General features: G+C 30.7%; 1 protein-coding gene across 1 annotated transcript in view; it reads left to right on the top strand.

Moving 5' to 3' along the window:
- LOC106678060 (uncharacterized) overlaps positions 1 to 6,782 on the top strand; it is a 122,602-nt gene extending 115,820 nt beyond the window's left edge. Inside the window, exon 5 of the mRNA XM_014416358.2 lies at positions 4,000 to 6,782. Coding sequence (XP_014271844.1) covers positions 4,000 to 4,231 — 232 coding nt within the window. The 3' untranslated portion in view covers positions 4,232 to 6,782. The remainder of the gene's footprint in view (positions 1 to 3,999) is intronic.
- Positions 6,783 to 16,989: the final 10,207 nt, after the last annotated feature.

Raw genomic sequence — 16,989 nt, 5'->3', positions numbered from 1 at the left:
TATTTTTTTTATTTTAGTATGTATGAGATCATTTATCAATATTACCTATTGCCCACAACTGTGTGGCAGATTGTAATATCTATCAATAAATAAATCTAATTAAAAAAAATAAAAAAGATTTCTTAATCTTAAGCCGTCCTGAATAGTCCTATTAATTTTATAATGAATTTCTGTAATTATGTTCCAGTGTTCTTAGAAGTTGTTGCAGATTAAATGTAGTTAATAAGTACAATAGAATTCCTACTTAAGGCATTTCACTTTTATCAAGGTTACATACGTTTAATTTGCCTACTTCTATTGTAGTACTTTTAATGATAAATAATTATTTTTGAGTACGGCAGACAAAAACATCACGTCAAAAAAATATTCAACTTTAATTTCATCAACGTTAGTATGGATGATAATTTTTCATTTTATTCAATTTCATGTTCTTGAAGATTGAAAATTCCTTAAAAATTTCTCTATCAATGAACCGTTTAAAGCATACTATTTTTTTTTTCAAAATTATTTTATTCATCACAGCTGAGTGGCTCAGTGATGGTTTCTGCTGCCCTTAGGGCTAATTGCACTGGTTAAATGTGCTCCAGGCACGTCCAGAGCAACTCTATATGTAATCTAAACATAACTAAAACAAACATGGAAGCCATACAATTATACACCCCCACATAATAGTTTATTATAATAAACATAGAATTTAAATTGTTCTATAATTAATTCAATTATCATTTTGATTAGTATTTATTAATTCCAAATGTGTACAATGTCACTGCAAAATATATATGCACATAATGTATACATTACTTTCTGAAATGCTAATTTAAACAGGGTTATATTTTCAATTTGCAGTACAATTTCAATAGAGATTTTATTTTAGCATTTCTTAACATCTGTTGCGAGTTACCATGGTAGTTTTTATGCGTTCCACAAAAAAAATTATAATTCTCTTTAAGATTGTTCCTTATTTATTGTACACTAAAAAACACTGATCAAGACAAAACTGATATAACTATATGCTGGTTTTTGAGATCTTCGTTTAATTCCACACCCCTTCTAGCATGGATGTTCAATATGTTCTAAAACGTATGGACCTTAATGTTTTTTAAAGGTGATAATAACTAAGTTTTGCTTTAAATGCTTCCGACGCATCTGTAGTATCTGCAAGGAGTAATCATAAAAAGTTTGGATGGTCACACTTTTCCTCCCATATACACTGTTACATCTCACACAGATTTGGATCCTTCAAACTCTTTTAATTAGTATTTTTTTCAGGAACTAAGTACAATAATTTTTTCCTCAAAATATATTTATTCATCAGGTGGCGAAGTTTTATATGTTTTATGTGATCCGTTCACAAGGAGTTAAAATTTAAGTAGTAATAACTAAAAATTTGTTTAAAAGGTATATTTATTTTTAAAAAATAAGGCCACCGTATCATTTCATAAAATAAAAATTGCAGATAGATGCAATCACCATTTGTTACACAACCACTAGCGGTCCTTGCAAATATTTCAAATGGTTCTTGAGTTAAAATAATCCCAAATAACTTTCTATAAAAAAATTCGACAATACTGAAGAAATAGTGGATAATCAATGATCTTGTAATAACAGCGCACTAACGCCTTATAATTTAGAAATGGAATAATTTAGATTTTAAATGTCAACCAACCACAAATGACATATAATCCCGATCTCTACTACAATGGTATGTATCAAAATTTATTAAGGGCAGTACTCAAGAAAATTTAGTATTTAAGGGAATAAAGAGAAAAGTTAACCACGAATTAATAAAATCTAGTTATAAAGTACAAAAAAGACAACTTAGACTATAAACAAATTATTTAAATTAATTAAATGTATACACAGGATAATTTACTCTAATGAAAGGCCTTCGTATGCAGTAGACGCTAGGATAACTGGTGGTTAGTGCTTTGACGATGGCGGCAGAAATCCGGTGGGGTGACGATGAACTTCAATAGAAGTAGACGGCTCTAATAATAAAGGTCTAACGTTTGTTACTAATGAAGCTTACAGATTTTTTAAGATCAGCTTTCATTAGAGCTCATTACTATACAACAAAATTTCTTCTATAGTGTTTATTTACATTGCAACTCCCCAAACGAACGGTAAAAAAAATGTTAGGTGTTCCTCTGGTTTAGAAATAATATCATGAATTAAATTTTATCCATTAAGCAAAAACACCTCATTACGAAAAAAAAAAATCAATAATATGTTCTTGTTATTATGATAAATAATTTAAAAAACAACAAATTATTTAAGAGATATCTCATCTCAACCATAGTTTTGTAAAATACATATTTTTTCTGATTTCTAGATGTATTTAGAATGGAATTGTTTTTTTTTTTTAGACTCCATGAGGGTTTTTTTGAGCCCTCATGTTTTTACTCCGTTCTTTAAGGGTTTTAATGCGAGATTGGATACAATTGGGGGTTGGGGTTTGGGATACAATCGATGGGTCATTTTTCCCTGATAGCGAACATGTGACCTAAATGCGTGGTGTGGACAGCAATAGGATGGGTGTGGATTTCAGCTGTAAAAACTGTGTAAAGGATAAGACCCAGGATACTACCTTGAGGTGCACTTGAACACTGAGGAAAGAGTGATTAATAACCACTATAGTGATTTACTTTGAACAACCTGTTAGTGAGATAGGAACGGATAATAAGAAGTATACAGGCGGTAGGAATTTTTAAAATTGAGGATTTTTACTAGGAAATAAATATATGCAGTGTAAATACTTAGAAAACCATATGAGGTAGAAATCGATAATTTGTTTATGGTTACTTTGATCGTTATCATAAATCGAGTAAACAAAACTAATACTTTAATAATTTTTTTAAAAATAATTTCGACTTATGGAGTTGAGCATTGAGATTTCATTAAGCCATCGAATTCTTCTCGTATCCAATCCTTACAATCTAATCCTTAATTTTCCTTACTAAGTCATCTATTAGGACCTCAATGCTCCACATGTTACCGATAAAGCCATTACAAGAAATTAATCATTCCATGATAAACTCCCTGGCCAACCAATGGCACTTGTTTCTACTTCTTCTTTATTACTTGACAATCTTGCATATTATTTGAAAAGAAGATAACCTCGAGATCGCCTAATCTAAAAGTGTTATTGGAGTTTTGTCAATGAGCAGATCATCCACAAGGGTTTTTCATGCCATTGTAATATAACACATCACATTGACTTGTTGTATATTTTGTTTTTTACAGATATAAGTATTCATAAATAAAAAAAATTAATTAACTCTGTTTTTATTACAAATTACATTGATTGGCTGCCCCACCAGTAGTGAAATGCTTACCGAAATTTATTGTAAAAACGATTTTGATATTAATTATTTTTATTATATTGTATTACTTTAATTATATTTATTATATGAATTTACATTATTAAACTAATTGTTGATCTTCTATATTTGTTTTTTGTTTTTTTCAAAATAATATATGAGCTGATAGATATATGTATTGATTCATAGATTCTTAATTTTACTTATGTCCTAAAAGATCTCAGGATCTAAACATGTTTCAAAACCACTTGATTATTTTTTTTATTATTTTATTTTATTTATTTAATTTATTTAATTTACCACTGTACAAAATAAAACAACAAGTAAATATGTTGTATGTTTCATATACACTTGAAAATCTTGGGAAGGAACCACCCATCGGTGGTACTTTAAACATTAATTTAAATTAGAAGGTCGTGTGGCCATCTTGTTTTCAGACGCCTCGGAGGATTATCAGGGATTGTTAAGGATGAAATATTAAGAATTAATGGGTTGGGATGGTTAAGGAGTTTGGAATGAAAAGACGCATATCTGTCTTGGGCCAATTCTGCAACGAATGGGATGTTAAGGTCTTTGTGAATGAGTTTAACATTAATTTAATTCAATAAAATACATTTTTAAATCAACTATTAATATACATAAAAAGTTTCAATAATAATTACTATGATTTCATTTTCAGTGCCAAACACGGTTTCCTGAAATGTGTGTACTACGCTAGCTGGCTCAAGTGTAGAAAAGAAGAGGCTATCTTCATCCGAAAAATCGCAGACACACTGGCCAGCATAAGAGTATACACACCTCGGTGCAAGACAGTCAACATGGAAATCTGCAGTCGATCATCAAGTTTGAACCATCAGAATAGCAACATCTTTGGTTTAGCGATGCTAATAATGTTCCTTGTCTTGGTTTGAGTACCTTTCTCCTCAACCCCTGTTTTTTTTTTCTCGTTTGATTGGGGAGCAACCCCTACTTCCTTGGTGTTTTCTTCCGCATCCTGGAATAATCTTTAAGTGTGGGTCCATTATTATAGAACTATCCCTAAAAAAGATAAGTAATAATAAAAAAGTGACAAAATCGTTTTGTTCATAATAATCTATAATTAAATATTTATCAATTAATTGGAAAAAACCATTATTTTGATTAGCTGAAAATTTCACAACTTAATACTGTAATAAAATATCTTAATAAAACTTAATAAGTATTTTATCATTACTATGTCACTAGTACCGTTAAATGAAACTTGAAGAATTATTATTTTTAAAGTTTATGCCAAATATAAATACTATGTAAATACATCTGCTGTAATGTAAAGCTTAGAAGAAATATCATTTTTTATTCCATAATAATAATCTTTGTTAAAAAAATAAAATGTAGAATGAAAAATTAATAAGATGCTTGAAACATTCAAAATATATCTTTATTCATGTGAAATTTTAAGTCAAAAGTATAAATTAAATTTTAATTTTCTCAAATACTTTGACACAATTTAATTCACAAATAGTTTTTCCTTAGATTCTAAACTCTTGACTGTCAGAAGTCAGAATTTCGTCCCTTTTACCCTCTCACTCGAAGTACTCAAAGTTGCTAAAACAATCCACTAACAACTTGTATTACTTCTCTCTAGAACGCTTTAGGGAAACTTCTTTGGCTCCTTCTCTAGTCTTCTAAGGAGATTCTTGGCATTCCGTAGACCCCAACCTTGTTGGAGAGTGTCTCATCTTTCTTTTCGTACCAAACATACAGGGTATTTAACACTAGATTGTATGTCAGAGAAACTTTCTTTCTTGATAATAATAAATATTTAAAAAGTTTATAACTGCATAGAGCAAGATCTTCCATTTAGCAGTTTTACGTGCTACAGCTTAAGTTTAACTTAAGAAATGATTATTTTATAAGCTTTTGATAGTTCAACTATAGTTGTACAAAATTTTTCTTTTTCTTTATCTATCCTTTTATGATACGATTTGGGGCAGAGATTACTTAAAATTCGAATGAAATTACTGTAACTAAAAATTGGATAAAAAGAAAAGAATGCGGAAGAATACGATGGTTAAAACATCAAGGGTCCATATGTGTTTTACGATAAGGGACCCTTTATTCTGACCTGAAAAGAATTCTTATTAAAATAGAGAGGAAACATCGAGGCTGAAAATGTAGGCATTTAGCCGTATATTAGTGAACATATATATTGGAGACCATATTTATATTACTGAAGCAGCCAGATCCTGGATAGTATATTAGTAGATGATAAATTTATTATATAATATAAGAACAGCGATTCGGATGGTCTCATATATGAATATATTGTGGCTAATCTTTCTGACGTCTTCGCCGCTTCGTAGTATGATGATTCGTGCGTCGATGGGTGAGAATTGTGAACACCATGTATATCGCTGGACCTAAGAACTTCTCGTGTAGCGGCTCGCCATTGTGTCCTCTGGAATCTCTGGCAGAAAAGGGAGTTCCTGCGGCATTAATCCCGGTGGGGCAATCTGAGGTGGCGTCTTCACAGACAGTAGTCTCGCTCTAAGGGAGGTATTAAAAAAGAACGAATTTACATAATAAAAAAATCACGTAAAAATTGAATTTGTAAATCCAAGATAAGACATAACGCTAAAATGCGTATTTTTCTTCTTAATCTCACGATTTAGGGGTTGTCATTTCTCAAAATATTTATGAAATAACAGTAACTAAGAATTGGAGGCAGAAATAAATGCGGATAAACATGATATTAACGCAAGATTGATGTATATATAGCATCAAAATCTAATCGGTAACAAAAGATATTTATTTTAAAATTTTCTTATAATGTAAATCAATTGTAAATGAGAAAATAAGATGAAACAAATCGATTACGTCATTTTGACCGAAAATTCTGATGATTCGAACGAGACATAATGACAGAAGGGAAGAATTTTATGTTCTCATCCTTTTTATTATCCGTTAATTCTGTTCAACTGGCTCGATCGATGCACTCTTTTTGTTAACTAAATATGTGAGAATTTCGTTATAGAGTATTAACTTTTTCTGATGAAGTCTACTTTGTAAATACTGAACGGAATCGTATGAGAATCACACGACATTTACTTTAAAATTAAAAAAGTAATAAATATACTTTTCTGCCAGCTGGTCTGTCATGATAACGAATCTGAGATGACAATGGAGAAATTACCGATATATATATTTTTAATAAGATTTTACATGAGGATACTTCCTTGAAAAAAATGGTTTAATTACCTTAATTTAAATCCGTTTAAGGGTTTTGCGTTTTTGTGAATAATTATTCTAATCAAGAAAGAAAGTTTTTCTAACACGCAGCTCTTAGTTTTTGAGCGAAGTAACATATTTATATAAAGTTATAATACACCATTTAAATATTGTATGATGACCATACAATTAACTTATTGTTCAATATAATAATTAATTATAAACCTACACAATTGTTTCACTCATAGGATTTGAAATCTTCAACTTGTACTTAGTTTATCAATTTACTCAATATCAATGTGTCATAAATATAATTTCATTGTACGTTAAATAAAAACATTTAGAAAATGATATATGAATAAAATTGAAGACGATTTCTTACCATAATCCTACATTCCTGCTTATTATAATATAATATTACGTTCTCAATTTGAAGAAATACAATATTATAGATAATTAGCCATTTTGAAACACCTAATCGACTTAAGTAGATTAGTTTTTTTTATTTGTATTTTTGATTTATATTTCTTGATTATATTCAAGAATTAACAAATTAAGACTTTATTTGTTTACTTCATTTGTTTTTATCATTGAATATAAACCTATTTATAAATATATATGCATATGTAAGTTCAAACGCAGCCAAATTGCATTTGAATTTTATTTAATTTATATAATTATAAAAAATAAAAATGAAAAGAATTTTATAAAAAAAAAACAGACATTAAATTAAAAAGAAAAAGTGCAGAAGATACAGTGTTTCCAGCTTTCAAGGCACCCCTTTACCTAATCAACCAGTTTAACCAACTCAATTCTTTAGTTATCCATGGTTGATTGTGATTGGAAGTACTATAATTATATAATAATAATAATGATCTTGTATGTATATATATATTTTACATTACGCGCATTTTACATATACAGGCCAAAGAGACACATTGACCACAGACTACTTGATCACATTTTCTTTTCTTTTTTATGAACCCCTTCCTAGTCATTTCTGCCATATGGGGAATAGGGGAGGGGGCTATCTAGAGGTAACCAAGCTGTACTAACCATGATGGGGGTTCAAGCTTTCATTAAGTGGGACCGCCACAGAAATGATAAAGTTCGACACCAAGGCCGAATTTGAACCGACATCACCAAAGTTCCCAGATGGCAAAGACCTGCGCCTCAACCACCTGAGCTACGGATGGTTCTTCTCGATCATATCTAAACACACATTACACGGTTTTTAATAAGTGCCTAATATATTTTTAAAAAAAATATTACTAATGATTTATTCTGTGACAATCCCCTTTAGAATGATATAGCACACATTGAAAATGGGCTTTAGTGTTGTAGAGTAAAATGCAAAACTAAGAATAACGAAATATCATGGTACCATATAAATATAAATATAAAACATCACACTCTTATAATTAGTATAACTAATAGCAGAAAATGAGACAATATTAATCAATAAAAAGAAAAAAGAAAAGAATGCTTATATAAACAAAAAAATTATAGACATCAAATGATAGTCTGTATTTAATATAAAAAAGTAATAATGAAAAAAACAAAACGGAAAGACAAATAAAAGGACCATTTATAAAATCATAAATCCTATGTTGATTAACTTCTAATGAAAAAAAAAAATAAAATGAACCAAATATAACTAACAAAAAATTAGAAATTCATGTACATCTACATAATTGCATGTTTTATTCAAGAACATCGCGTTTAAAAAAAATAAATAACATAATGGGTTTGAATTTCACAGAATTTCATTTTGTTAAAATAAAATGAAAAAAATCAGGTTGAGGATCTCAGGAACTTACTAGCATATCCCAGCTCAAATGTCACCGCAGATCAGATGAAAATTCAGATATTGTAGTTTTGGTCATTCTGCCTTTATTACTCTAGAAAACCTTAGGTATAATACGGAATATGTAATGTACACATTTTCAAATGGCCTTCTTTACAAAGCCAAAGTTGAAGACAGTGAAGTCTTCATGGAAATTAGTAAGGAGTTCACTCAATCTAGAAAATACCAGCTACTCTGCTAGATCTTCCAGCAGTAACTGAGAAAGGAGAGACTCTTATAACACCAGATAAGTACGAACATCTTCTTGAACTCAGTGATTCCTATTTGTCACACCTTTTCTAAAAATTTTCGTTTGACTGTGCTAAAAATCTGTAAATACACACAATTTATGTATCTGGTGACGAGAAAAAGCTAGGTCATGCATATGATACAAATTTAGATTGAGTATATAACTATTGCATTGTATACACTTTTTATTTTAACCATTATGAAAAATTGCTTTGTGGTTTAATGACTAAATTGCAACTCATCATTTTAAAAATAGTTTAACCCATTATTTAACCAAGTAAAGTATGGTTTTAACTAAATGAATTGCTCAAGAAATAATAAAATTGTTATAGAAAAGAAAAATCATTAAAATACAATAAAACATATTGCACTTTATTTTATTTATTTATTTTATTTTACACTGAATATACAAATCCTGAAAATATGATAGGAGTCGTTATGACTCGTGAACAATACATTCAGTGAGAATGTGAACAGTGAGATCGTCTCCGCAAATCCGCATTGATGCAATTTCTTTTTTTCATGAGATGAACGAAGATGAACGATAGTAAGGCATACCTGGAAACGCGTTAGAACCCTCTCCGTGGCAGAGTCAGGATTCTTGCTGTACGTTTCACTGTGCTAGACCATTCTTAGCTTGTCTCATCTATTAGGCCATTGCACTTTAATTAAATACGATTGAAATTTAACTTTTAAATTTGAATGGACTTCTAATAATTTAAGCAATAATTTTGGGCCATGTATGGACTATTTTAATTATTAAAATATTGCTTTTTTCCTTATATTTGTTTTTCAAAATTCAAAAAATAATTAAATATTTCATGGATGCTTAATAGTCCTGGCATCCTCAATCAAGTCCCCCATCATTCATGACCTACTAGTAGTATTAGTATCTGGAGGTTAGTTAATTTGGGTGATTAGAGGGACAGGATTATTTGTAATCGCCCGAGGGATAGTATGTGTCCCGAGGCGTTTCCTCCTCAAAGCCTCCCAATCCTGATGGCTAAATGCTTGTGCCACTCAAATTAGTTTGTGGACATAGATAATATAAATAGTGATAACAATAATAATTTTATTATCACCCAAATACTTAAGACTTTTTAGCTAAGCGCGTTCGATAAGGCCCAAAGAGTAAAATAAAATTAGAGAAATGATTCTAGGTTTAATCTTTGATAAGATGTAAATTTTTCTTTTTTCCTTAAAGCTGAAAGATAAAGAGATGATATTTTAAATATTAATCTAAAAGTATGTATTACCATTAAATTTGTTTCCAAGTTGCAATAATTTTCTGCGTGAAAATGATGCTTAGAGAAAACGATGACTTCAATAGTGACAAAGTAAAACTTTTCTATTTTCATTTGAGTTTAAAAAATAAATATCTCTTATTGAATTTTTTAAATAAAGATTATGAACGATTTGGTATAACCATTTTTAAGAATCATGACTATTGGACAATACTAAAATTGGTATTATTGGTTTTACGTAACTATTAATAATATATATAATAAAGGCATTGTGAACCTGAAGGTTCGAAGCAGTTACCACCTATAGATTGCGGTTGGTTGGAATTGAACACACATTCGTCCAGTGACGCCAGTCTAAACCCACATTTACATGACCAGTCTTGATGCAATCCTTCCACCTACGCTTAGGTCAATCCTTCGGACGTGTACTTCAGTTGGTTCAGTGTTTATTAATATTTTAAGGATTCATTACCTACGTTAAGGATCGATACCTACAGGGGCTGTACATGTATCTACACTGATGGGTCAAAATACTTTAATCATGTTGGTTGTTCAGTAGTTCTACCTGCGGAGACCATCCGCTACAGTCTTGTAGCGATCTTATCTCCCACATTCTCAGTATTTTTCTAAGAGTTGCATGCAATAAAGTAAATGGCTCCTCGATTGTCATCTGTAGTGATTCTTACTAGAGCCTCAAGGCTATTCAAATTTCCAAATTCCGCACAACCCCATTGTTTTTTCCATCATAACTTAATCAAAAAATCACATAAAAAAGTAAATTTCCTGTGGGTCCCCAGTCATGCAGGTATAACGGGAAACGAATGGGCTGACACAGCTGCCAAAGAAGCATGCATCCTATTTCCAGTGCCTGATTGTAACGTGGCGCTGTACGATAACCATAAATCAGTTCTGGCCCAATTTAAGGAAGCACGGCAATGTTTTTGGTCCAAGGTATCTGAAACAAATAAAATGAAGACAATAATTGGTGATACTCAACCAGTACCGCCAATTATCGAAAATAGTCGTGAACAATCCATCATAACACGACTCAGGATTGGACATACAAGAAATCCTTCACCGACATGTTATAGTTGTAAATGTACCCTGACGGTGGAGCATATCCAGGAACACTGTTCGCGTCTGGAATCATCAAGAACGTATTTTGGCCTCCGGGGACAACGTCAAGCCTTACTGCCACAAAATTGGAAGAATTTGTTTAAGTTCCTAAAGGAGAACAACCTGTATCGAGAAATGTAACCACGAAATCCAGAATACGGTGCCTCTAGCCCTGTAGTTAAATATGGCACCTACAAATTAAGCAAATAATAATAATAAGGATTCGTTATCACTGATTCCTACAACCTCACACGCCCATCTTATTCACAGCAATCTTACGAACTATATTAACCTGGTATAATCCCTCAATTCGGTGTTATGTAGCCTTCTTAATGAATAATCCGGTTAATTTACCCTTTTTCGGTCCTAATGTTTTATATTACAATTTACTTTAAAATAACTTAATATGCTGTTATTCTCTTAGTGTTAGAGGCCACGTTTCACATCCGTAAAGAATAGTAGGAAGGATATTAGTTTTGTAAATTCTAACTTTTCAATTTCAGGATAGAAGGCACAGGCTAAGCTATTTCGAAATTAATAAATAACAAGCATTTTCCGATTTCACTCTCACTTTTTCTAGGTCCTATCCTTTACTAACTTCATACAGCTGACACAACACTGTCTTCACAACTTATGCCGATGAAACATTTATGCTATCAGTAAATAATCACCCATCCTAAAATCCCTAATCGAACATCACATCCCTTGAAGAATGGTTCAAAAATTGGAGAACTAAAATAAGGTCCAATAAATCTCTTCCAATAACCTTTACCCTTTTCGTATTCTTATTACTTTTACAGGACCCTACAGTGTCCTTTAATAATACTCCTCTTATCCTCATCGAACAAACCAACTAAGACTAGAAACAGCTCGTCGATTTCAACTAATACCATACTTTTTAGACATATGATGTAAACACCCTACTAATTACCAAAGACTCATTTACATGACCATAATAAGGCTTATTTTGACGTACGGAATTGAGCTTTGAGGTTCCTATTATTATTATTATATTATAAATCCAAACTGACCGATTGGCCGATCAAAATAAAAAGTCATCCGTTACCAATACCTGTAACCATAGTTAGATATGTCAATCAAGCAACGTATCGAAGATATATAATTTTTAAACTCTTTACATATATAAATATAAGACATTATTTGGATTAATGCATAAAGTTTAATTAAATTTCTTCTATAGCTCTGACAAATAGTCACTTAAATTTATAAACATGATTTTGAAATTGAGAATCAGTTAATAACTGGAATCAGAACTAAAAATATTGAATGAGCGTTATGGAAATAGGATACAATATGAAATAAATTATAATATTTCTCAGCCTATATTAATAAGATAATATGTAATAACTGATATGTAACAGAAAGAATATATTAAATATTATAAATTATAATGTATCTTAAATATTGTACACAAAATATTAATTATCAACTTTAATTAAAGTATACGATCTTAAATTATATTATTAGCTAGCTAGTTTTCATAAATAATTTCTAAGTTGTTATTCCAGACCTTAGACAAAGACCTAAAGGTATATTGAAACACATAAAGGAAGAACATAAAGGGATTTCATGAGCTGTATTCAAGATAAGTATAATATAAACCCTGTTTAGTAGTAAATTTAATGTGTGTGAGAGTTAGTTCCAATTTATAATGTAATCATTCCCTATAAATATGTATTCGTAGTTTCACTAAAATAAATATTCGTGTGGAGAATATCAGAAATGAGGGTTTGTTCATCCCTTACGCTCACCACCTAAGCGTGGTTATTCTCCTCAAGTCCTATACTATAATCTATATACTAAGCAAAGCTATTGAAATGCCTATGGCAGTAGAAGGTTTCTGTCACGAATTTCTTTTCATTTAGTAGGGGAAAAAAAATCGATAAATATTATAATAACTAGTCGTGAGTAGAAGAACGCGAATTCGAAAGATATAAAACATCATTATTTTATAATTTAAATATTGGGTTTTAACTGTTTTGAAGGTATTTCTATTTTAGTCTTTCTACTTTTACTTTTAAAAATATATTAAAAAAGTGTTGTTTTTTTCTTATAACGAAGTCGTTTCAATATATATTAGATTTTTTTTAAAAATAATCATTGGCAAATGTCTTTCTTTCTATCAGAGAAAGACATGTCTCAAGGTAGTCGTCATCCATTCTCCCTTGATTGCACGGCACCAACTCACCAACACGGGTTCCCGAGCCATGCCTGTCTTGTGGCGATGACTTTGCAGGTAATTGTGGCCAGTCGTCATGCAGAAGGAGGCTACTACATTTCTTCTTGGGAGGTCAACTGGGATTGGGTACTAAACTCTTATATATTTTCCCTCCTACCTTTTTTATGAGTGCTGTTTTTATTTCCTTCTCAATTATGGTCTGTATCATTCTTTTTACCAAGTCATAGGATCATGGATGGACTGTTGCAATTTTTTCCATTGCCTGAAAAGACTATCTGCTTCTTCGTTTCCTGAAATCCCACAATGGCTCGGAATCCACTGTAGGGCCACATAAAAAAAAAAATCTTGTAATGTAAACAAGCTATTTTAATGGGAATGTATCACCTCTGAGTCCAAAATTATTATAATTATTAATTATTATTATCATTAAAGTTATACAAAATGTTATCTGATTTTTTATATGTATGTAAACATATAAAAGTAAATAGCTAGACGGTATTGAAGATGCGTATTTAATGCAAATAAATATTATAGCAACTTTTTCTTTAAAATTAACCAAACAGAAATTTCCCTTTATACTATAAAATTATATGAAATGGTTGTTAGTATTGGTAACTGGTGAAGGAAACAAGTTCGGCATGAATTTTTGAAGTTACCATCATGTACTAAGGTCAAGATTTATTTTTCAGGACCGCCAAGAGATCAACTGACTCCGGTGGGAATTGAACCCACAATGGTTTGAAGCGAGCGTTCAGGGATCCACGCTCCAAGGAACTTCCCGTCTCTTATCGTCTCAACAACAGAGCGAAGACTGAACAGGATCTCGAGAGCCGCATCATTTTTGGCTGAGATCAACAATTCACGATGAGTGACAGTCTTAAAAGTAACTATGTATATGTAAATTCAAGGTTGATAATGTGTAACAGAATGACAAAGAAATAATAGGAAAAAAATCAAATTTAAGAAACTAGTGGGAAAAAAGAATAGAATATTTTAAGAAAGAAGGTATTAACCTGCATAATGAGACAGTTACCCACCTGTTGAGTTCGCTTACTGAGAAATTATATAGGAATTGATTTAATTTTTATAATGTCATCATTTTATTCCAGACAAAGCCTTCCTATGAAAAGGACACTTAAAGACATTTTAAACTAGCAAAATAAACATTAGATGAATTGTTTAACAGTAAAGGGTGGTGGAGTTAAATGAATTTTAAAAAAAGTTCATCTAAGTGTCCCTGAAAAATGAATTTTTTCATTATTTTATTCATTTATTCATAATAACCGATATAACGTACATAACGGTCGCTAAGTTTTATAAGTAAATCTCCACAAAGATGTCCAATGGTTCGACCCAAATAAGACCAAATCTAGTTTTCTAAGGGGAGTTCTTTTCTAAATTGGCAATTCATTCAAAGCATACAAGCCCACCAAAATAGAGTTCGACCCTCAAACGTCTTAAGGTCCTTCATTTTTCCTTTTAAATTTCACCCATGTGTGGTTTCATTGTACAGAAGATGACTTTATAACACAAATGGCTCCTCCTCTTTGTTGCATAAGCTCTTGCGCGTGGCACGAGATCGTCAGAAAACCTTAAATTGGATATTAGTCATTACAATTAATCATTATACTTCTATTTTTTTTTAAATATTTCGTAAAGCTTCATTACGTGACTAAGAAATACGTTCAAAGAGAACAAATTTAACTGGTGTTACATAGCAGTTTGAGGTTATTGTAAAGAACAACACTGGGTGTAATTGATCATTTTTAAAAATAAAAACATTTATAATTGTATAATGAACTCGATTCAGTCGTTGAAATTCAGTTCTTTTATAGAACTAGCTGGAAGACAAATTTTAATAAATCGGACACATATGTTTTTTTGAATGACTTCGACAGCTGATCCAAGTGGGAACAGGTACAAAATCTAATAATTAAAAAAAGTTTAATGGTTTATTGAAACCTTTTCACTTTTCTCACTTAAACCACACGGTCTATGTATAGCAGTGGTTTCCAACCTAAAAAATCTGTTGACAACTGAACCATAAATTGAACTATTTGTGGTCCACCTCACCTCCAAATTTTGATTTTGTTGATATTCTGATTCATATATCATTTAAAAAATCCGATTCAAAAAATTTTAATTGATGTTATCCCAACCTAATAAACACATCAGTTAAATATTAACAATACTAAATAGAAATAGATAAAATAAAAAATTGAAATGACAGACTGACTACCAGCTAGAAAAACCGATTATGTGTTGGTAAAACCAATACAAATCCGCATTAACCTGCCTCCCCTATTTAATTCTGGAAAAAACCTTGAGTTAATTGTACCATAGTAATGTAAAACACATTGCAATAGACAACTGTAAGTAATGTTTTAATTGTAATAGTTATTAGCCTTAAATTATAATTTGTGCACTTAGTTTTTTAATAATTAGTTAAAGAAATTCATTCATGCATGACTATGAAAACAAATAAAAAATGTCGCCTAAATATAATTGTATTACTGACTGGACCTCAAGATCTACACAAATATATATATATATATATATATAAAACAAGCTATCAAGGGACCATGAAAATATCACTCCTTTCGTATTCCCTTTTCTTGTTTCCTCCTTTTCCATACGTCTTTCATTCGTTTAGAGTAAAGTGCCTTTCGTTCTTCTGTCAATTTACTGCCAGTATGTTTCTCATCTCCCACGAGATATATTCAGTCAATCCACTTTCTAAACTTCTCCCTGTTTAAACAATTCCCCTGTAAGGAATAAATGTTGACTCTTAGTAGTCATTCCATAGTTTTTGTTCTTCCTATTTTTAATCATCCATCAAACCCTTCATTTTTTCATTAATCTGTGTTTCCACACAGTGTGATTTTGAGCTTGTACAATCGATTGATAGTTTACGTTTCTTTAATGTCTTTTAAAACAAATATCCGAAATAATAGTAATGAAGAAGCCTGGTGTAGCAGTGAAAATAAGTGTGTCCCCAGGAGTTTGCCATTTAATGAAAATCAATTACCCGTTCACTTTCTACACCCAAATGGCAGGGAAAATTCTATGTTGGTAACTGTGGTTATCTCTCTTTTCATCCTACCAAATTTAACTATGAAGTTTCCTAAGGTATTATCATTAATATTATGTGAAGTGATAAAAATCAGTTTTTTATTCGTGCCTCATTAATCTATCTCTCTTGAGCTCAACATTGGTGGGTATTTTATTTTGTTATTGTTAACGCAATAAATGATCTTAAAAAATTTTATTTCGTTTTTTAAAACGTTTAAGATGTTTTTTTCATTCATCTGGCCTCACAGCCTTTTTGCTTTCCAGATTAATGATATGCGCTCAATATGTTAGAGAATTAAAATTAAACCAAGCTTCAAGTCACCGATTTTGTTGTTGTGAAGTTTTAGCATAAACTTTTAATGTTATAATGGGCAGTTAACGAAAAAATATTCCAAAAATTATGATGTATCATTATTACGAAAGAAGGGGCAATGCTTGCAATGCAAGGTGGTTCCATTATTCGTGGTATCTAAAATCATTCAATGCGAAGTGATAAATACTTCTTTATTATGAATTTATGAAGCCTCAGAATTTATTGAGTGAAAATAATAATATTAATTATCCTTTATTCGTTTGAATAATTTCAACATTTACATTTGTATACATATTTTTTTTATTTATTCTTTATCTTGAACTAAACAAATTAGTATGTTTGAAATTATTTTCTTAAATTAAATTATTTTTCCAAATTGCATCTTGTCCTTCATTAATGTATTTTTTTATATTCTAATTTAT

This window comes from Halyomorpha halys, unplaced genomic scaffold (assembly GCF_000696795.3).
Source record: "Halyomorpha halys isolate HHAL.00 unplaced genomic scaffold, Hhal_1.1 Scaffold121.1, whole genome shotgun sequence".
NCBI classification, from domain to species: domain Eukaryota; kingdom Metazoa; phylum Arthropoda; class Insecta; order Hemiptera; family Pentatomidae; genus Halyomorpha; species Halyomorpha halys.
This window is presented reverse-complemented; position numbering and strand designations above follow the sequence as displayed.